The 24,536-nt window shown below is 46.0% G+C and overlaps 1 protein-coding gene across 1 annotated transcript in view; it reads right to left on the bottom strand.

Moving 5' to 3' along the window:
* Window positions 1-4,424: 4,424 nt before the first annotated feature.
* LOC128697842 (uncharacterized) overlaps window positions 4,425-24,536 on the bottom strand; it is a 30,822-nt gene continuing 10,710 nt past the window's right edge. Inside the window, exons 2-5 of the mRNA XM_053789785.2 lie at window positions 11,609-11,849; window positions 10,949-10,993; window positions 10,397-10,553; window positions 4,425-9,191 (exon numbers count right to left, since the gene is read on the bottom strand). Coding sequence (XP_053645760.1) covers window positions 9,140-9,191; window positions 10,397-10,553; window positions 10,949-10,993; window positions 11,609-11,849 — 495 coding nt within the window. The 3' untranslated portion in view covers window positions 4,425-9,139. The remainder of the gene's footprint in view (window positions 9,192-10,396; window positions 10,554-10,948; window positions 10,994-11,608; window positions 11,850-24,536) is intronic.

The raw sequence follows: 24,536 nt of genomic DNA, 5'->3' as shown, positions 1-24,536 counted from the left end.
CAGCACTACTGCCACTATCAGCACTACTGCCACTGACTATCAGCAGTAACTATCCCGTGACAACAGCCACCCACGTGGACTATCTGTGCAACCTTCCTGCAAGACTTGTTAAGGTGCTTCCTGCTGCAACAGTGGCCGGACGCGCCCCTCCCAACACTTCATGGTCGGCCATACTTATTTCTCGACAATTTCATCCCCAAAACAAACCATTAACAGTGAAATGTCGGCACGAAACACAGACCCAGTTCCTGTGGGCGTATTTTGTTTCTCCTCCTTGCTTATATTAACACGCAAAACAGCTTGATAGACTGTTAACATGGGTAAGTTGTCACTTTTGGTGTTATAGGTGTGTGTGTGCGGCCAGAGGAGCGGCAAGTGCTGCTGTGGGGGTGAAAAGTGCGTGGGGAGTGGGAGAATCTTGGGCGTGAGGGAGCGTAGTAGCTCACCCCACGACGGCTGCGGCACTACTGGTGAGCCACCCTGGCCAGCCACACCTGCGCACCGCACTCACGCCTGCACATGAGCACTCACGCCCGCACATGAGCACTCACGCCCGAACATGAGCACTCACGCCCGAACATGAGCACACACGCCCGCACATGAGCACTCACGCCTGCACATGAGCACTCACGCCTGCACATGAGCACTCACGCCCGCACATGAGCACACACGCCCGCACATGAGCACACACGCCCGCACATGAGCACTCACGCCTGCACATGAGCACTCACGCCTGCACATGAGCACTCACGCCCGCACATGAGCACACACGCCCGCACATGAGCACTCACGCCTGCACATGAGCACTCACGCCCGCACATGAGCACACACGCCCGCACATGAGCACTCACGCCCGCACATGAGCGCTCACGCCCGCACATGAGCACTCACGCCCGCACATGAGCACTCACGTCCGGTGCAGCTTATACTAAAAGTGCTAAACCCATATGGGAGATCAGCACCGCTTCACTTTAGAATTCATATTTAAGAATCGCTAAACCCTCATGGGAGCCATACAGCTCCTGGGGGAGGGTGGAGAGAGTAGCAACCAGTTTTGATCCAAGGAAGGGGAGGATACATCCAACTCCTAGGATCAAAGGCCCCTTTATCAGCCTAGGGGAATGAGGTGATCAGGTTTGATACAGGAAGTTGCGAGTCCTTGGATCAAGAGCTCTCACTGGTGCCAGTCACTCAGCTTAAATAACAATAATACACTTTATTTCCATATGGTACAACTTATACAGACCATAGCTGACATCAATGACATAATACCATATAGAAAGTCCCTGGTTATGCAGAGCATTTCCCCAACTTAGATTAATTTTATCCTCAGGATGCGACCCACACGAGTTGGCTAACACTTAGGTACCTACTTGCTGCTAGGTGAACATGGACAGCAGGTGTAAAGTAATACGCCCAATGTTTTCACCCGTACTGGGGATCGAACCACGAACTCTCAATGTATGAGCCGAGTGCGCTACCAACCGAACTACGGGACACACACGGTGCAGGAAACCTCCACTAAGACAGTAGGGAAGCGATGAGTATACTGATAATTCAATAAGTGTAAAGGGACCACGACTCTTCAACACTCTCCTACTGTACATAAGCGGGATTACCAGCAACCCCTTCCCCCCTAGCTGTCTTCAAGAGCCAACTCGGCTAATTCCTCAAATTAGTTCCTGATCAGCCGGGTTGTGGTGTATACGTCAGCTTGCGAGTGGTGGGCACTAACAGTTTCATCGATCAGGCTAGCCACCAGGAGACCTGATCAGGGACCGGGTTGTGGGAGCAATAACTCCATAAGCGACTAAAGGTAAACAGCCAGTGTTTACTGCAATGATTACCATATTCAAGGAAAGGCGATAAACCCATAGGGATTAGAAGTAATCGGGTTTTGACCTGAGGATGTGGAAAGCAGCTCCAGTTAGTGGGATTAAGAGCACCAGTGACTGCTGAAGGTTGGTGAGCACCAGTGACTGCTGAAGGTGGGTGAGCACCAGTGACTGCTGAAGGTGGGTGAGCACCAGTGACTGCTGAAGGTGGGTGAGCACCAGTGACTGCTGAAGGTGGGTGAGCACCAGTGACTGCTGAAGGTGGGTGAGCACCAGTGACTGCTGAAGGTGGGTGAGCACCAGTGACTGCCGAAGGTGGGTGAGCACCAGTGACTGCTGAAGGTGGGCGAGCCAGGATGTGAGTCACGATTTGGGTGAGTCAGGATGTGGGTGAGTGAAGACGTGGATGAGTCAGGACGTTGGTGAGTCAGGACGTTGGTGAGTCAGGACGTGGATGAGTCAGGACGTTGGTGAGTCAGGACGTTGGTGAGTCAGGATGTAGGTGAGTCAGGACGCTGGTGAGTCAGGATGTGGGTGAGTCAGGATGTGGGTGAGTCAGGACGTTGGTGAGTCAGGATGTGGGTGAGTCAGGACGTTGGTGAGTCAGGATGTGGGTGAGTCAGGACGTGGGTGAGTCAGGACGTGGGTGAGCCAGGATGTGGGTGAGTCAGGACGTTGATGAGTCAGGATGTGGGCGAGTCAGGATGTGGGTGAGTCAGGATGTGGGTGAGTCAGGACGTTGGTGAGTCAGGATGTGGGTGAGTCAGGACGTGGGTGAGCCATGATGTGGGTGAGTCAGCGGCTTCGACTGCTGGAAGCGAATTTTGAGTGACACTTTAGTTAGGCAGCAGACTTGGCACCTTGCTGGATGGTGGTGGCGACGCAGTGCTGCCGTGAAAGCCTTGCATGTCTGCAGCAGCGTCCTCATGTCATGCTACCTGCAAACACTATTGTGTATTGTGGTTAAAGAGACGTGAACACTGCATTATTATAAGAGTTTTAGTTCTGAGACCTTGTTCACTGCAGGACCTGGTTAACTTCGTTATTACATTCGTGACGGAATTGGAAGACAGTCAGTCTCGATTTAAGGAATTTGAGGGCAGGTCCAATTCTTGAGCATCAAAGAGCCTCCCTTGAGGACCTTATTCACCACTGGACCTTATTCACCACTGGACCTTGTTCACCGCTGGACCCTGTTCACTGCTGGACATCGTTCACTGCAAGACCTTGTTCACTGCTGGACCTAAATGTTTCTTCTATGATACAGTGTCCTTGTTCATGCAGTTAACCACAATTTGACGGACCTATAAAACAGATTTTCCCCCCGTCATATTTCCCACACCACTGGGCCATTAAGTCATCGGAGTAGACTCCACTATTATATATATATATATATATATATATATATATATATATATATATATATATATATATATATATATATATATATATATATATATATATATATATATATATATATATATTCATAGGTATGCACTATATTCATGAGGGACGCACAGTGGGGGGGGGGGGGTAATCAGGCCTGACCTGAGGAAGGGAGAGTGAAGCACAAATTCCTCAATACAGAAGCCTTCAACAGCATCAAGACAACATCCACAAGAAGACACAAGCAGTACTATGAGAGTGTAATTGGTGAACTGATATAGGGAATGAGAGTCGTCTGTACATTATCCAGTTCTTCGATTTCTCCAGCCTTAAACTGTTAAGTCTAAACTATATCCCAGTGACGAGCTGACCAGTGATTCACACTATCACTTCCTTGGCATCTCTGAAGGACGAAGTGCTCTTCATAGTTAATAGAAATTATATAATTTGGTATATCTTTAAAATAATGCCACATACCTGGACCTGGAGTTTACCTGGAGAGAGTTCCGGGGGTCAACGCCCCCGCGGCCCGGTCTGTGACCAGGCCTCCTGGTGGATCAGAGCCTGATCAACCAGGCTGTTGCTGCTGGCTGCACGCAAACCAACGTACGAGCCACAGCCCGGCTGATCAGGAACTGACTTTAGGTGCTTGTCCAGTGCCAGCTTGAAGACTGCCAGGGGTCTGTTGGTAATCCCTCTTATGTATGCTGGGAGGCAGTTGAACAGTCTCGGGCCCCTGACACTTATTGTATGGTCTCTTAACGTGCTAGTGACACCCCTGCTTTTCATTGGGGGGATGGTGCATCGTCTGCCAAGTCTTTTGCTTTCGTAGTGAGTGATTTTCGTGTGCAAGTTCGGTACTAGTCCCTCTAGGATTTTCCAGGTGTATATAATCATGTATCTCTCCCTCCTGCGTTCCAGGGAATACAGGTTTAGGAACCTCAAGCGCTCCCAGTAATTGAGGTGTTTTATCTCCGTTATGCGCGCCGTGAAAGTTCTCTGTACATTTCTCTACTTGTATAATAAACAAGGACATATAACCCAATATTTTTGAGCACATTTATCATTGCCAACAATGATCAATTTACACAGTGGCACGTCGTTCTAGGCACAGTAAGAGTTGACCTAGATTAACACAGTCAAGCCGGTATGGAAATGTATTACACAACATGGTTCTATTGGAGGAATTAATAAGTCTCTTACAAGAATATTACAGACTTTATCTTGGACAGAAGCAAATGTAATATGACGAATTATCTTTGACAAAACATACAGTAATGGACCAAACAGACCTAATACTGAACCAAAATATTTAGACAAATAAATAGAAGTGAACTTACTGCTGAACATAAATATATAACATTGAACAATGGAATAATTATGGCTAAAATATATATGAATGAGGGCATCAGAGAAAAGAACCACTAATAAGACTACATGTTAAAAATCTAACGAGTCCGAATAACGTGAAGAAACAGCTAACCAGTACGGCATTACAATAGTTATATTACATACACATATTTCTGGTGGATAACTAAATTATAATGAGCACTTGTCAATGTTCAGTTATAACACACATGGAGACTAACTCAGGAGATTGACTGATCTGTATATTTCGACCACCTTCTGGGATCTTCTTCAGCTAAAGAGGATCCCAGGAGGAGGTCGAAATATACAGATCAATTAATCTCCAGAGTTTCTGTCTCCATGTGAGTTATAACTGAAAATATTTCTGGTGTTTATATTATTGTCAGAATGTACTAACAAGTATGTTAACAAGACTATATAGGGTTTATGGCATTTTACTGAGATGTTTCGCCCACCAGGGAATTTATCAGTTGTCGATAAATGGTTCAGAGAACCGACAACTTGATAAATTAGATACAATCAAGATATCCATTGTTGCACACGTTTCTAATTTATTATCAATTGTCATAAGTTTGAGGTGGGCGAAATGTCTTCTGAATAAAATGACATAAACCGCGTATTGTCTTATTAACATGTTTATGGTAAAATAAAATGGAAATGGAAGACTAAAGAGGTGGTGGCCGAGGATACTACAGTTTACCTTCCTTAATGACAGCTTGTCGGTAGTTGTGAGAAAACCCACTGTATGGTGAAGTGCTAAACCTGTAGGGGTCAAGCAGCGCCTGGGAAAATGGGAAGTAATTAGGCTCGATTCAAGAAATGGGAGGATATCTCTTATTTTTTGGATCAAGTGATCTCCACCAGCATACCCCCCCCCCCCGGGGGTGAATGTAAAATGCATAGACAGCAGAATTTTTACTCATTATTTCACATTTATTGGGAAAAACGCAGGTGACACAGCACCTGGAGATTAAGGGTAGGTATTGCTTTCAAGAAGCAATACCTACCCTGTGGGAGGTAGGCAGAAGATTACACAGGTACAAGTTACAGTGGTAAACTCCGGGTAATAACTTGTAAATAGTTCATTACCACTGTAACTTGTTCAGCTATCGAAACTTGGACTCATTATGTACCTATGTAATCTTCTGCCTACCTCCCACAGTGCATAATGAAGATATTAAACTAAGAACTCTTGAAAAGGAATAGTAAACACTGTAGAAAGGCAAACAACGGTGAACTACAACTGCTGAGTAACTACATGCAACAGGAGACAGGATTTGGAAGACATTCTTTAAAAATTCCAGCTCAACAATCCATACTTAAAACAGTTTGAAAGTCACCTTGGGAGCGGAAGTGTGGTAGTATGTGAGCAGTGTTCTACTAGCCTCCCTCTCATATATTGATACGTTCGTAAGGAAACAGGATAAGTGTTCCCTGACGCGGTCTTAGTCAGATGACCTACGGTTGGAGAGGTTATCAGCAGATAGTTATTTTCAGCAGATAGTTATTTTCAGCAGAGGTTATCTGCTGAAAATAACTATCAATTTCTAACTAGATTAAGGACTATCGTGTATTATCTAGATGTGCGAGTCAAGGATAGAGAAGCAGAAGGCTCTCTTCCCACCTTCCACTCAATGCTGGCATGAAAACGGGCAAAAAATACCATCATACCTCACTGGATAAACAAATAGTGCAGTGTGGTCATAAAACTGTAATTAGCAAAATATAAAAAAATATGTATACATGTGTGTATGTTCGTGTGATTCCAAGTATATTAAAAACGACTGCAATGACAAATTTGCCCACGTAAATAAAACCTAATAGGTACTATAATAACATTATTTCTATAAGTACACGTACAAGGTATACAGACCATAGCTGACATCAATAACATACTACTATATAGAAAGTCCCTTGTTATGCTGAGCATTTCAGGCGAATTAGGTCAATTTTTGTCCCAGGATGCGACCCACATCAGTCGACTAACACCCAGGTACCCATTTTGCTGATGGGGGAACAGGGACAGCAGGTGTAAGGAAACACGCCCAATGTTTCCACCCTTGCTGGGAATCGGACCCGTGTGAAGCGAGAGTTTCACCTACCAGACCACGTTGTCATAAGATGCATCAGCCATTAAATACTAAAGCAACTCAGAATAGATAGATGTATACCTTTTTATCGTGACACTTAAACAAAAACCAAAATTGCACACTATTTTCCACAAAAACTGGTCAAATCTGAACCTACCCATGTGAATTTCACTATCATTATCAAATTAAAAGGCACATTTCGAACATTTGAAGCTACACCATCGAGAGTTTCGGGAGTTATCCGAGCCATTCCAGGATGCTGGAAATGGGATCAATAACTTCGGTCACTGGACCCCTACACAAACCAATTGTTCCTAGAATCTGGTTCTTGTTATAGTACACAAACATTCAAAATCTTATTATGATAAGAGTTCAAAGGTTCTAGAGTTGTAAGCAAAAGAATATCGCAAAGCTGAAGAGAAAAAAAATCAGGCAACCACTTAAAGGTTTCCCTTAGGATACCCAGTAATTCCTTCAGGGATACCTAGCAATTCCTTCAGGGATACCTAGCAATTCCTTCAGGGATACCTAGCAATTCCTTCAGGGATACCTAGCAATTATGTCATTTAATAGTTAAGTGAACATCATGTACATACATTCAACATGACTTAAATTTGAAAATCAAAATTGCTGAAAATTGGTGACAAAATATCATCTTTCCAGGTGTCACTACAACAAATAAAGCCTAGGACTAAATCACTCTCTACGGTCTTTCAGCAACACAATAAGTTATAATCTACTAAAACACTTACCACTGCATGTAATTAAATATACTTTAATAACTAAACAATGGATTCAAGTACTCAATATATATATACGTATATATGCACCTGTTGGTATACATAGAGGCACCTCTTGGTGTATACACAAAGAGATATATGCCTTGGTGTGTATACTCCATGCAAACCACAGTGAATCTGGTGCATGTTTCATACTAGATATATTTACAGAAAAGTTATATCTTGTTCACTGGTGCACCAAACTGCATGTCTTGTTCACTGGTGCACCAAACTGCATGTCTTGTTCATCAGTGCACTACAATGCATACCTTTACTAAGACGGTAAATACAGTGTGTTCCTCTATCCATTGCTGCTGTGTCTGTACCAATGCTGTGTCGGTACCACTGATGTGGCTGTACCACTGCTGTGACTGTACTATTGTCCTGAAGCATTGCTATGTGGCTGTACCACTCTCTTGAAGCACTGCTGTGTGGCTGTACCGCTGTCCTGAAGCACTGCTGTGGCTGTACCACTCTCCTGAAGCACTGTTGTATGGCTGTACCACTCTCCTGAAGCACTGCTGTGTGACTGTACCAGTCTTCAAGCACTGCTGTGTAGCTGTACCACTCTCCTGAAGCACTGCTGTGACTGTATCACTGTCCTAAAGCACTGCTGTGTGACTGTACCACTGTCTTGAAGCACTGCTGTGTGGCTGTACCACTGTCTTGAAGCACTGCTGTGTGGCTGTACCACTGTCTTGAAGCACTGCTGTGTGGCTGTACCACTGTCTTGAAGCACTGCTGTGTGACTGTACCACTGTCTTGAAGCACTGTTTTGTGACTGTACCACTGTCTTGAAGCACTGCTGTGTGGCTGTACCACTGTCTTGAAGCACTGCTGTGTGGCTGTACCACTGTCTTGAAGCACTGCTGTGTGACTGTACCACTGTCTTGAAGCACTGCTGTGTGGCTGTACCACTGTCCTAAAGCACTGCTGTGACTGTACCACTGTCTTGAAGCACTGCTGTGTGACTGTACCACTGTCTTGAAGCACTGCTGTGTGGCTGTACCACTGTCTTGAAGCACTGCTGTGTGGCTGTACCACTGTCCTAAAGTACTGCTGTGACTGTACCACTGTCTTGAAGTACTGTTGTGTGGCTGTACCACTGTCTTGAAGCACTGCTGTGTGGCTGTACCACTGTCTTGAAGCACTGCTGTGTGGCTGTACCACTGTCTTGAAGCACTGCTGTGTGACTGTACCACTGTCTTGAAGCACTGCTGTGTGGCTGTACCACTGTCTTGAAGCACTGCTGTGTGGCTGTACCACTGTCTTGAAGCACTGTGTGGCTGTACCACTGTCTTGAAGCACTGCTGTGTGGCTGTAACATTGTCATGTGCTACATTAATCTTTATTATAAACAAACCTAGTTCCAAACAATTCATCTTCTTCAGTCCTCCCTGCATCCCATTTTTTTGGTCAGTTCATCATCCCATCTTCCATTTCAGCATCCCATTTCCTTTGCTTCTATTAGCAGCATCCCATCTTCTACGACCATCCCAACATTCCATTTTCTTTGGTTTTCCCAACTTGTCTTCCCTGGTTCTCCCGTCTTCTTTGAACCTCCTAGCATTCAATTTTCTTTAGTTTCCCCCAACATGTCATCTTGGATCCTCTCAGCCGAGGCGCTGATCAGGACTGTGTGAAACATCTTGACGGCGCACACTACCTCGTTTCGCCCACACTATGAGTGAAACATCTTGACGGCGCACACTACCTCACCTCGCTCACACATGCTGTGGAATACAGTACACACATAAGTTTACTCAGGTACAGGTACACATAAATACAGTTACATAGCAGAATATATGTAGAGTACCCAGGATAACCCAAAAAAGTCAGTTAACCCAAGAAAGTCAAACAACCCAAAAAAGTCAGATAATTAACCCAGAAAAAAGACAGACAACCCAAAAAAGTCAGACGTAAGTCAGACAGAAGAGTTGAAGGTACTCGGTAATAATGTTAGACTGGCGTCTGGCCAGCCAGCTCCTCTCGTTTCTTGATACAGTAATCTAGTCAGCTTTCACACCATAAATAAAGCTCTTACAGACACCAGCTCTAAAAAGAACAAGAAATACAATACCCTGACTCACAAAGCCACTCTGTATAACGCAATATCTCCTAAATGTGACTGAAAAAGTGAACTGAAACTGAACAGTGCATACTATGGAGGAAGTCCTGTCCACGCGCTGATCAATTTTGGATTACAATTTATGTATTTAGGTACTGGTGTACATAGGTACAGTTACACAAATTTAGGTAATTACATAGAAACATGTGTGTAAATTACCTAGGACAGCCCGAATAGGTCAGACGATGTTACTTTTTTCAATCTTGTTTACCAAAAACTGTTCCATATAGAGAATTATTATTATTATAATCAAGGGGGAAGCGCTAAACCCGGAGGATTATACAGCGCTTGGGGGGGGGGATGTGGAAGGCATTCAGGCTTAATTCGGGGAACTGGAGCACAGATCCAATTCCCTAAATCAAGAGCCCCTCACCAACATCAAGGAACCTTCCTTGAGGGGTCCATATAGAGAAGCTTTTTATAAGGAAGATGATTTGTATTGAGACTTAAAAGCTTAAATAACAGAGGCTTTCGGTTTTAATTTCATCAATGGAAATAAGTCGCTATGCCTTTTTTTTGGGGGAGGGGGAGGGGGGTTATCCTGGGTAATTTATCCTGGGTAATTTATACTATGTATAATAATTTCACTTATGTATACCTGTACCTAAATAATAATAGTATGTCAGTGATGTCAGCTATGGTCTGTATAAGTTGTATCATGTACTTGTAAAAATAAAGATTATTATTATTATTATTATTATTATTATTATTACAGTTCTCAATCCTCTCTACTCTAACATTATATATTTCAGAGAAGCTCTTGTAATTTTAATGATTTCAATATTTTGGACAAAGTTTTTTTTTTTTTACCAGTTCTCGATGCTGGGAGCCTTCATAAAGTTCTGAAGCTGTGAGTACTGAGTACCTGATATCGTACACCCGCCAGGCAGGTGCACTGCCTCCTCCCGTCCTTCAACGAAGGAGAGGTCCTCGTACCGCACTGGTAGCACTGGGGGTGCCGACTCATCTGTAATGACATACATACTCTCAAAACATTTTTACTGCAACATAAATTTGAAACACTTGCCGGGCAGAACATGTATGAACCACGGGGGAATGTTAGGGAATATTTCTTCAGCCTCACGGTGGTCGGGAAGTGGAACGACCTAGATAGAAAAGTTGAAGAGGCAGCTTTAAGAATAGGTATGTTAGGGCTCAAAAAGCTAGGAAAGTAAACCCAATAGCGGCTATCTGAAAGGCGGGGCCAAGAGCTGAGACGCAACCCCTACAAGTTTCAGAGTACAAAAAGGTAAGCATGCACGTACGCACACACACACACAAGAGCGGTGAATCGACCCAAGCAACCACATATAAGCGAGTACACACACACACACAAGTGACTGGTATTATCCAGGTACTTACCAAGGATAGGCAAGACATCGCTGGTATCTTCCAGCCAGTCAATAACTGAAATAAAGAAGACACGGCCTTAGTAAAGTGTACAACACAGTGTGCTACCTTAACAAGGATTGTCAGGAGCCTGCAACACACACACAGCCAGGAGCTGTGACTCGACCCCTGCAACCACATATAGGTGAGTAGAAAGGTGAGTACACACTAGTTAATGGTCCAAGTCGGAGCAAAAGTCGCCCTAAGTTACATTCTACTGTGTGCGGGTTGTGTGTATTGTTCCAGTCATGGTGTTGTGTCTTTTTATTCTTGACTTAACCCAGTCAACTGACTGGCAGTGACGTCAGAGCCAGCCAGACTGTGACGCCACAGCCAGTCTGCTGATTGGCTGTGGCTTAACAGCCAATCAGGTAACCGGTGGAACGCGCCGACCCCATTTTTCTTTCCCAAATTATCGAAGAATTTCCGGTGGAGACAAGAGGCCACGAAAGTTGTGGTCAGTGACGGAGACTCTCTCCCTCACTGGCTTTACCTTCCCTCACATTGGTTTTACCCTCCCTTACACTGGCTTTACCCTCCTTTACACTGGCTTTACCCTCCCTTACACTGGCTTTACCCTCCCTTACACTGGCTTTACCCTCCCTTACACTGGCTTTACCCTCCCTTACTCACCTGGGGGACTTTCCAGCTTAACCAGACAGGTGTGGATGCAGCCATTGAAGCAGCACAAGCGACCGTGTGGACACTGGTGGTGGTGGAGACAGGCTGTGGCGCCACACAGGTCACGGTGGAACGGTGTCACCGGGGGTGGACATTGTGAACCCGCCGCTACCGAACCCGACTCCGGCGCCGTACCCGACACTACCGAAGCCGCCGTCCCGACCGGAATCCCTTCCACGAGCGCCTCACTATGCTGAGGAGAAAAATAATGGTAGTGGTAGTAGTAGTAATCGTAGCAGCAGCAGCGGTCGTAGTCGTAGTAGAATAGTAGTAGTATTAGTAGCAATAGTAGTAAAATTTTCATTATACGGTGCTGAAGTATCTAACCAAGGCAAGACTTGCAACAATGGATTAAAAATTGGACAAATTTACATTTAAAATGGATATAGGAAAGAACTGCTTAGGCAGTAGAGTTGTGGATGAGTGGAACAAACTGCCGAGTAGCGTCACTAAGGCAAGAACCTTGTGTGCCTTGAAAAATAGGCTGGACAACTACACGAGTGGATGTGTGATTGTGATTTGGACCTGCCTAGCACAGGCCAGTAGGCCTCCTGCAGAGTTTTGGGAAATTGGATCTTTAATAAATAGTAATAGAAGAAAGAGGCATAAATAGAAGGCATGAGTGATGGAAGAAAAGGCAAAAGAAGGATCAACATTCTTAAGTTTTCTATGAACATCTTAAGTAAAAGTTCCTTTATGGCAGTGAAAGTTCCTTCATGGCAGTGAAAGTTCCTTCATGGCAGTGAAAGTTCCTTCATGACAGTGAAACTTCCTCCATGGCAGTGAAAGTTCCTTCATGGCAGTGAAAGTTCCTTCATGGCAGTGAAAGTTCCTTCATGGCAGTGAAAGTTCCTTCATGGCAGTGAAAGTTCCTTCATGGCAGTGAAAGTTCCTTCATGGCAGTGAAACTTCCTTCATGGCAGTGAAACTTCCTTCATGGCAGTGAAAGTTCCTTCATGGCAGTGAAAGTTCCTTCATGGCAGTGAAACTTCCTTCATGGCAGTGAAAGTTCCTTCATGGCAGTGAAACTTCCTTCATGGCAGTGAAACTTCCTTCATGGCAGTGAAACTTCCTTCATGGCAGTGAAAGTTCCTTCATGGCAGTGAAAGTTCCTTCATGGCAGTGAAAGTTCCTTCATGGCAGTGAAAGTTCCTTCATGACAGTGAAACTTCCTTCATGGCAGTGAAAGTTCCTTCATGGCAGTGAAAGTTCCTTCATGGCAGTGAAACTTCCTTCATGGCAGTGAAACTTCCTTCATGGCAGTGAAAGTAAGGCACACCACTACGCTTTTATTCACTGGTCAGTTACTGTACAATGATGGAAGGAGCACTAAACCCGCGGGGGAAGCCGTCATGCAGCACCTGTGGTGTAGGAATTAGGCTTGATCATAGAGCATCAGTTCCTTGTATCACGAGTCCGTTACTAGCTTCAGGAACAGTAACAGACGTAGCAGCAGTAACAGCAACAGCAGTAACAGCAACAGCAGTAACAGCAACAGCAGTAACAGCAACAACAGTAACAGCAACAGCAGTAACAGCAACAGCAGTAACAGCAACAACAGTAACAGCAACAGCAGTAACAGCAACAGCAGTAACAGCAACAACAGTACAAGAGCAACAGCAGTAGTAACAACAGTAACAGCAGAAGCAGTAGTAACAGCAACAGCAGTAACAGTAGCAGTAGTACAACAGCAGCAACAACAGTAGTAACAGCACCGACAACAACAAGTGCAGTAACAGCAGTACCAGAGCAACAGCAGTACAACAGCAGCAGCGGTGTGGAGGTGTCAGTACTCTTTAATCACACACTTGAGTGAGCTAGACATCAATGTAAATAAACCTTCTAAATTACACCCACCATCCCCACTGACACCCACCATCCCCACTGACACCCACCATCCCCACTGACACCCACCATCCCCACTGACACCCACCATCCCCACTGACACCCACCATCCCCACTGACACCCACCATCCCCACTGACACCCACCATCCCCACTGACACCCACCATCCCCACTGACACCCACCATCCCCACTGACAATCACCATCCCCACTGACACCCACCATCCCCACTCACCATCCCCACTGACACCCACCATCCCCACTGACACCCACCATCCCCACTGACACCCACCATCCCCACTGACACCCACCATCCCCACTGACACCCACCATCCCCACTGACACCAACCATCCCCACTGACAATCACCATCCCCACTGACACCCACCATCCCCACTGACACCCACCATCCCCACTGACACCCACCATCCCCACTGACACCCACCATCCCCACTGACACCCACCATCCCCACTGACAATCACCATCCCCACTGACACCTACCACCTCCACCGACACCCGAAGTTATTCCCCTCTCCCCTCAACCATATAACCTTTCCCCAAACAGCCTAACACACAAAACACAGGCGCCAGGAGCTGTGTGTGTTGGGCAACCACATATAGGTGAGTACACACACACACACACACACACACACACACACACACACACACACACACACACACACACACACACACACACACACTCGCAAATATAACAGGCCTAGTGTCTAATCGACATGTGCCTAGGACAAAATGGTAACTAACACACTACTACTACTACTACAAACCTCACTCAAGAAAAAAGGTCTTGGGGTGAGTATAACACCAGGCACATCTGAAACGCACATCAACCAAATAACTGCTGCAGCATATGGGCGCCTGGCAAACCTCAGAACAGCATTCCGATATCTCAATAAGGAATCGTTCAGGACCCTGTACACCGTGTACGTTAGGCCCATATTGGAGTATGCGGCACCAGTTTGGAACCCACACCTAGCCAAGCACGTCAAGAAACTAGAGAAAGTGCAAAGGTTTGCAACAAGACTAGTCCCAGAGCTAAGAGGTATGTCCTGACGGCACTGGAGGACAGGAGAGATAGGGGGACATGATAACGACATACAAAATACTGAGAGGAATTGACAAGGTGGACAAAGACAGGATGTTCCAGAGATGGGACACAGCAACAAGGGGACACAGTTGGAAGTTGAAGATACAGATGAATCACAGGGATGTTAGGAAGTATTTCTTCAGTCACAGAGTAGTCAGGAAGTGGAATAGTTTGGGAAGCGATGTAGTGGAGGCAGGATCCATACATAGCTTTAAGCAGAGGTATGATAAAGCTCAAGGTTCAGGGAGTGACCTAGTAGCGACCAGTGAAGAGGTGGGGTCAGGAGCTAGGACTCGACCCCTGCAACCTCAACTAGGTGAGTACACACACACATTAAATCGTTCGTTGCCATTCTAACGTACGTCAATACGCATGTTCGTCAAACACGATCTATAGCACCACACATTTCCTCTCTCTTACGACGCCGGCTGGTGCAGTGTTATCCATGTCTCCGTTCTTTGGTAAGAGGTTAGTGTTTAGTTTGGGTTAGTTTGTCATGTGTCACTGTAACTTATGTCAGTGGAGTGTGAGGTTAACCTCCCCGCGTATCAACCGTCTTAGTTCACCATACCAGTCACAAGGTCTTCCTAGGTAGGTTTACCTGGAGTCTACCTAGAGAGTATTCCGGGGATCAACGCCCCCTCGGCCCAGTCCATGAACAGGCCTCCCGGTGGATCAGGGCCTGATCAACGACGCTGTTACTGCTGGCCGCACGTAGTCCAACGTACGAACCACAGCCCGGCTGATCCGGTATTGACTTTAGGTATCTGTCCAGACAACTAGGGGTCTATTGTCAATTCCCCTTACGGCTGGTGGGAGGCAGTTGAACAGTCTCGGGCCCCTGACACTTATTGTATGGTCTCTTAACGTGCTAGTGACACCCCTGCTTTTCATTGGGGGGATGTTGCATCGTCTGCCAAGTCTTTTGCTTTCGTAGTGAGTGATTTTCGTGTGCAAGTTCGGTACTAGTCCCTCTAGGATTTTCCAGGTGTATATAATCATGTATCTCTCCCGCCTGCGTTCCAGGGAATACAGTTTTAGGAACCTCAAGCGCTCCCAGTAATTGAGGCGTTTTATCTCCGTTATGCGCGCCGTGAAGGTTCTCTGTACATTTTCTAGGTCAGCAATTTCACCTGCCTTGAAAGGTGCTGTTAGTGTGCAGCAATATTCCAGCCTAGATAGAACAAGTGACCTGAAGAGTGTCATCATGGGCTTGGCCTCCCTAGTTTTGAAGGTTCTCATTATCCATCCTGTCATTTTTCTAGCAGATGCGATTGATACAAAGTTATGGTCCTTGAAGGTGAGATCCTCCGACATGATCACTCCCAGGTCTTTGACGTTGGTGTTTCGCTCTATTTTGTGGCCAGAATTTGTTTTATACTCTGATGAAGATTTAATTTCCTCGTGTTTACCATACCAGCATACATAAGGGGGATTACCAACAGACACCTGGCAGTCTTCAAGCTGGCACTGGACAAGCACCTAAAGTCGGTTCCTGACCAGCCGGGCTGTGGCTCGTACGTTGGTTTGCGTGCAGCCAGCAGCAACAGCCTGGTTGATCAGGCTCTGATCCACCAGGAGGCCTGGTCACAGACCGGGCCGCGGGGGCGTTGACCCCCGGAACTCTCTCCAGGTAAACTCCAGGTAAACTATGGCAGCCTCCGATTTAACTGTTGACCACTACTCTTTGTGTTCGATTTGTTAGGAAGTTGAAGATCCATCTCCCCACTTTCCCAGTTATTCCTTTAGCACGTATTTTATGGGCTATTACGCCATGATCGCATTTGTCAAATGCTTTTGCAAAGTCTGTGTATATTACATCTGCATTCTGATTTTCTTCCAGTGCATCCAAGGCCATGTCATAGTGATCCAGTAGTTGTGAGAGGCAGGAGCGACCTGCCCTGAACCCATGTTGCCCTGGATTGTGCAGATTTTGGGAATCCAGGTGATTTGCAATCCTGCTTCTTAACACTCAAAGATTTTTATGATGTGGGACGTCAGAGCTATTGGTCTATAGTTCTTAGCTAATGCTTTGCTGCCACCTTCACGGAGTGTTGCTATATCCGTTGTTTTAAGTGACTGTGGAATTTCGCCCATGTCCAAGCTCCTCCTCCATAGTGTACTTAGGGCATGCGAGAGGGGTTTCTTGCAGTTCTTAATGAAAACAGAGTTCCATTAGTCTGGGCCCGGGGCTGAGTGCATAGGCATGTTGTCAATGGCTTTTTCGAAATCTATCGAAGTTAGGGTAATGTCGGAAATCTGGCATACATTTATGGAGTTTTGAGGCTCATTCATGAAGAAATGATTTGGGTCGTCGATCCTCAGACCGATTAGTGGTTCACTAAACACAGAGTCGTACTGGGATTTCAATATTTCACTCATTTCCTTGTTGTCATCTGTGTAAGTCCCATCCTGTCTGAGTAAGGGCCCGATACTAGATGTGGTATTTGCCTTGTTTTTGGCATATGAAAAGAAATATTTTGAATTTCTTTCAATTTCACTAATAGCTTTAAGCTCCTCCTGCCTCTCCTGGTTCCTGTAAGTCATTTAACTTAAGTTTGATAGTTTCCACTTCCCTGGTCAGCGCCTCCTTTCATGTATCAGATATTCTAGCACTCCTGAGGAGCTCAGTGACTCTTCGTCGTCTTCTGTAGAGGGAGCATCTTTCTCTCTCCAGTTTACTCCTGTTCTTCTTCTTTCTTAGGGGAATATGCCTAGAACATGCTTCGGCTGCCAGGAAGTTGATCCTTTCAAGGCACTGGTTTGGATCCATGTCATTTAAGACATCTTCCCAACATGTTTCGTTTAGGACATGGTTTACCTGGTCCCAGTTGATGTTCTTGTTGTTGAAGTTGTATTTTGTGAAGACACCTTCACAGGTACATGCATTCTGCTGATCAGGACCCCTATGCATGTACGTCTGGACTTCGATTAGGTTGTGATCGGAATTAGTTGTTTTTGAGCGGCATTCAAAAACATGTTACGGTGATATCCTCAGATATTATCACTCCCAGGTCCTTCACATTAATTTTCCGCTCTATTGTGTGATTAGGTGTGTTGGTATACTTCCCACCGAAGGAAACACAGGTTGAAGTGTAAACTTTTATGAAGTCATGAAGCTGTGCAGAGCTTCATGACTTTATAAAAGTTATCATTACTGATTCTGTCTTCACTGACTACATGACAGGATTAGCATAATACATAAAAAAAATCAGGAGCCCAATCTCATGGTTTTTTTCATCTGCCACTGGAGAGAGAGAGAGAGAGAGAGAGAGAGAGAGAGAGAGAGAGAGAGAGAGAGAGAGAGAGAGAGAGAGAGAGAGAGAGAGAGAGAGAGAGAGAGAGAGAGAGCTGTTGAGAAAGTGGAAGATAAGTTAGGTAGGTGTGTCTGTGTTATGTCACACCAAGATTGTCATAAACAGGCTGATCAAATTTATTCAACAACACGACCGCTACCATCATTCACACTACCACAAAACCATCACTCACACTACCATCATCCCAACACGACCATAACCACCACTACCACATCACTCACACTACCATCATCCCAACACGACCATCACCACGACTACCACATCACTCACACTACCATCATCCCAACACGACCATAACCACGACTACCACATCACTCACACTACCATCATCCCAACACGACCATAACCACGACTACCACATCACTCACACTACCACATCATCCCAACACGACCATCACCACGACCACCACATCACCCACACTACCACATCATCCCAACACGACCATCACCACGACCACCACATCACTCACACTACCACATCATCCCAACACGACCATCACCGCGACCACCACATCACCCACACTACCATCATCCTAACACGACCATTATCGTAGGGGTTCTTAAATGGAGATATCGCGGGTTGAAGGTAGACACACTTGTTGGATGGTAACATATATTGTCAGACTGAGCTGATGAGGAATGGAGCCCAGCCTTGCCGTGTTCTTGACTGGATGGTCTGCCGCCGAGTGAGAGGGAGGCAGAGGTACGAGCCTACACACGCGCATCCCATGACGTCACACAAAGTCACAGGCCTACAAGGGATCTCCTATCTAAAGCACATGGATGATACTAATATGCTATGCTGTATAACACAGGGATCAGCAACTATGCTGACACCATCACCACGACCACCACATCACCCACACTACCATCATCCCAACACGACTATCACCACTACCACCACATCACCCACACTACTACATCATCCCGACACGACCATCACCACGACCACCACATCACCCACACTACCATCATCCCAACACGACCATCACCACGACCACCACATCACCCACACTACCATCATCCCAACACGACCATAACCACGACCACCACATCACCCACACTACCATCATCCCAACACGACCATCACCACGACCACCACATCACCCACACTACCATCATCCCAACACGACCATCACCACGACCACCACATCACCCACATTACCATTATCCCAACACGACCATCGCCACGACCACCACATCACCCACACTACCATCATCTCAACACGACCATTACCACGACCTCCACATCACCCACACTACCATCACCACGACCACCACATCACCCACACTACCATCATACCAACACGACCACCACATCACCCGCACTACCATCATACCAACACGACCATCACCACGACCACCACATCACCCACACTACCATCATACCAACACGACCATCACCACGACCACCACATCACCCACACTACCATCATACCAACACGACTATCACCACGACCACCACATCACCCACACTACCATCATACCAACACGACCACCACATCACCCGCACTACCATCATACCAACACGACCATCACCACGACCACCACATCACCCACACTACCATCATACCAACACGACCATCACCACGACCACCACATCACCCACACTACCATCATACCAACACGACCATCACCACGACCACCACATCACCCACACTACCATCATACCAACACGACTATCACCACGACCACCACATCACCCACACTACCATCATACCAACACGACCATAACCACGACCACCACATCACCCTACTACCACATCCCAATACTACCACCACTATCACCTTCACCACCTTACCAACATTACCACCATCTACCTACTGCCTCCCCCCCCCATGATAAGCTAAGTGGAACACGCGCAAATTATGTTTATGGCAAGAGTAGCTAGCTGCCCCAGCTCCCCTTCTAAACCCCCTCCACAGCTCCCCTCCCCAGCTCCTCTCCCTGGCTTCTCTTCCCTACCCTCCAAACCATGCACGATACACTTTCCCCTCCATTAACGTATGTACACTGAAAGGTGCGTGTTTCACTGCATATACACCAAGTAGTGTGTTTTTTAATCTGTCTTAGGAATTAAGGTATTCTTGATAGTGTGTAGGTAGACAGTGAGGGGTAATGTCCCTAGGGTTCTGAATAGGTCTACGGCCAGCAATAAAAATAGGTAACTGTGCGTTAGCCGAGTGTTGTGGGTCGCATCCAGGACAGAGCCGTTTTAGAAGACCTGCCTGCTGGAAGGTTATATCCTCTGTAAGAATCAATCTCTCTCTCTCTCTCTCTCTCTCTCTCTTTCTCTCTCTCTCTCTCTCTCTCTCCTCTCTCTCTCTCTCTCTCTCTCTCTCTCTCTCTCTCTCTTTCTCTCTCTCTCTCTCTCTCTCTCTCTCTCTCTCTCTTTCTCTCTCTCTCTCTCTCTCTCTCTCTCTCTCTTTCTATATCAGCCCTCGAGCACGTAGCACCAGCGTGGAGCCTCACATGGCACGCTAATCCTTCGAAAGATCATTAGAAAATCAATATCCGAACCTGAAAAAAAATATTATACATAAACAGACTCGCTCCTTCAATTCCTTTCAGTATTTTCTACGTCGTAATCATGTCACATCTGTCTTCTAGTGTCGTCAGGCTTAGCTCTATTAGCCTCTCCTCCTTCCCTCTGGGACTAGTTTCGTTGCAAACCTTTGCATTTCTTGCAGCTTCCTGACATGCTTCATCAGCTGCAGGTTCCACACTGGCGCTGCGTACTCAGCGGTGACCTGACATATGTCGTGGATAAAATGTCACTGTCATATTCCACCACACAGGTTGAGTGTCACTGTCATATTCCACCACACAGGATGAGTGTTACTGTCATATTCCACCACACAGGTTGAGTGTTACTGTCATATTCCACCACACAGGTTGAGTGTTACTGTCATATTCCACCACACAGGTTGAGTGTCACTGTCATATTCCACCACACAGGATGAGTGTTACTGTCATATTCCACCACAGGATGAGTGTTACTGTCATATTCCACCACACAGGATGAGTGTTACTGTCATATTCCACCACAGGATGAGTGTCACTGTCATATTCCACCACACAGGATGAGTGTCACTGTCATATTCCACCACACAGGTTGAGTGTTACTGTCATATTCCACCACACAGGATGAGTGTTACTGTCATATTCCACCACACAGGATGAGTGTCACTGTCATATTCCACCACACAGGTTGAGTGTTACTGTCATATTCCACCACACAGGATGAGTGTCACTGTCATATTCCACCACACAGGTTGAGTGTTACTGTCATATTCCACCACACAGGTTGAGTGTCACTGTCATATTCCACCACACAGGTTGAGTGTCACTGTCATATTCCACCACACAGGTTGAGTGTCACTGTCATATTCCACCACACAGGTTGAGTGTTACTGTCATATTCCACCACACAGGTTGAGTGTTACTGTCATATTCCACCACACAGGATGAGTGTTACTGTCATATTCCACCACACAGGTTGAGTGTCACTGTCATATTCCACCACACAGGTTGAGTGTTACTGTCATATTCCACCACACAGGTTGAGTGTCACTGTCATATTCCACCACACAGGTTGAGTGTTACTGTCATATTCCACCACACAGGTTGAGTGTTACTGTCATATTCCACCACACAGGATGAGTGTTACTGTCATATTCCACCACACAGGTTGAGTGTTACTGTTATATTCCACCACACAGGTTGAGTGTTACTGTCATATTCCACCACACAGGTTGAGTGTTACTGTCATATTCCACCACACAGGATGAGTGTTACTGTCATATTCCACCACACAGGATGAGTGTCACTGTCATATTCCACCACACAGGATGAGTGTCACTGTCATATTCCACCACACAGGTTGAGTGTTACTGTCATATTCCACCACACAGGATGAGTGTCACTGTCATATTCCACCACACAGGATGAGTGTCACTGTCATATTCCACCACACAGGTTGAGTGTCACTGTTATATTCCACCACACAGGTTGAGTGTCACTGTTATATTCCACCACACAGGTTGAGTGTCACTGTTATATTCCACCACACAGGTTGAGTGTCACTGTTATATTCCACCACACAGGATGAGTGTCACTGTTATATTCCACCACACAGGATGAGTGTTACTGTCATATTCCACCACACAGGATGAGTGTCACTGTCATATTCCACCACACAGGTTGAGTGTCACTGTCATATTCCACCACACAGGTTGAGTGTTACTGTCATATTCCACCACACAGGTTGAGTGTTACTGTCATATTCCACCACACAGGATGAGTGTTACTGTCATATTCCACCACACAGGATGAGTGTCACTGTCATATTCCACCACACAGGATGAGTGTTACTGTCATATTCCACCACACAGGTTGAGTGTTACTGTCATATTCCACCACACAGGATGAGTGTCACTGTCATATTCCACCACACAGGATGAGTGTCACTGTCATATTCCACCACACAGGTTGAGTGTTACTGTCATATTCCACCACACAGGTTGAGTGTCACTGTCATATTCCACCACACAGGTTGAGTGTTACTGTCATATTCCACCACACAGGTTGAGTGTTACTGTCATATTCCACCACACAGGTTGAGTGTTACTGTCATATTCCACCACACAGGTTGAGTGTTACTGTCATATTCCACCACACAGGTTGAGTGTCACTGTCATATTCCACCACACAGGTTGAGTGTCACTGTCATATTCCACCACACAGGTTGAGTGTTACTGTCATATTCCACCACACAGGATGAGTGTCACTGTCATATTCCACCACAGGTTGAGTGTCACTGTCACATTCCACCACACAGGATGAGTGTTACTGTCATATTCCACCACACAGGTTGAGTGTTACTGTCATATTCCACCACACAGGATGAGTGTCACTGTCATATTCCACCACACAGGATGAGTGTCACTGTCATATTCCACCACACAGGTTGAGTGTCACTGTCATATTCCACCACACAGGTTGAGTGTTACTGTCATATTCCACCACACAGGTTGAGTGTCACTGTCATATTCCACCACACAGGATGAGTGTCACTGTCATATTCCACCACACAGGATGAGTGTTACTGTCATATTCCACCACACAGGATGAGTGTCACTGTCATATTCCACCACAGGTTGAGTGTCACTGTCACATTCCACCACACAGGATGAGTGTCACTGTCACATTCCACCACAGGATGAGTGTCACTGTCACATTCCACCACACAGGATGAGTGTCACTGTCATATTCCACCACAGGTTGAGTGTCACTGTCACATTCCACCACAGGATGAGTGTCACTGTCATATTCCACCACAGGTTGAGTGTCACTGTCACATTCCACCACACAGGATGAGTGTCACTGTCATATTCCACCACAGGTTGAGTGTCACTGTCACATTCCACCACACAGGATGAGTGTCACTGTCATATTCCACCACACAGGTTGAGTGTTACTGTCATATTCCACCACACAGGATGAGTGTTACTGTCATATTCCACCACACAGGATGAGTGTCACTGTTATATTCCACCACACAGGTTGAGTGTCACTGTTATATTCCACCACACAGGTTGAGTGTCACTGTTATATTCCACCACACAGGTTGAGTGTCACTGTCATATTCCACCACACAGGATGAGTGTCACTGTCATATTCCACCACACAGGATGAGTGTTACTGTCATATTCCACCACACAGGATGAGTGTCACTGTCATATTCCACCACAGGATGAGTGTCACTGTCACATTCCACCACACAGGATGAGTGTCACTGTCATATTCCACCACAGGATGAGTGTCACTGTCACATTCCACCACACAGGATGAGTGTCACTGTCATATTCCACCACAGGTTGAGTGTCACTGTCACATTCCACCACAGGATGAGTGTCACTGTCATATTCCACCACAGGTTGAGTGTCACTGTCACATTCCACCACACAGGATGAGTGTCACTGTCATATTCCACCACAGGTTGAGTGTCACTGTCACATTCCACCACAGGATGAGTGTCACTGTCATATTCCACCACACAGGCTGTGTCACTGTCATATTCCACCACACAGGCTGAGTGTCACTGTCATATTCCACCACACAGGCTGAGTGTCACTGTCATCTTCCACCACACAGGTTGAGTGTCACTGTCATCTTCCACCACACAGGTTGAGTGTCACTGTCATCTTCCACCACACAGGTTGTCACTGTCATATTCCACCACACAGGTTGTCACTGTCATATTCCACCACACAGGTTGAGTGTCACTGTCATCTTCCACCACACAGGTTGAGTGTCACTGTCATCTTCCACCACACAGGTTATCACTGTCATCTTCCACCACACAGGTTGTCACTGTCAACTTCCACCACACAGAGCGAGTCCATCAACCAATAAAACACATCAACCTGAGCTAGGAGACTTCAAGAGGATATGGTCAACCCACAAAGGGATCACCAGCTACGGCAGCTTAAAAACTAAAACAAAATTTGAACAGAGCAGTAGTTACCTCCGTGAGAGTTACCATCAGTCACGATGACCTATCCAAACATATTAGACTACAAGTAGAAAGAAAAGAAGGGAATGACTAACT

Source organism: Cherax quadricarinatus, chromosome 68, assembly GCF_038502225.1.
Source record: "Cherax quadricarinatus isolate ZL_2023a chromosome 68, ASM3850222v1, whole genome shotgun sequence".
Classification (NCBI taxonomy): domain Eukaryota; kingdom Metazoa; phylum Arthropoda; class Malacostraca; order Decapoda; family Parastacidae; genus Cherax; species Cherax quadricarinatus.
Note: the sequence above shows the minus strand (reverse complement) of the source record. Positions and strands in the feature narration are given on the sequence as shown.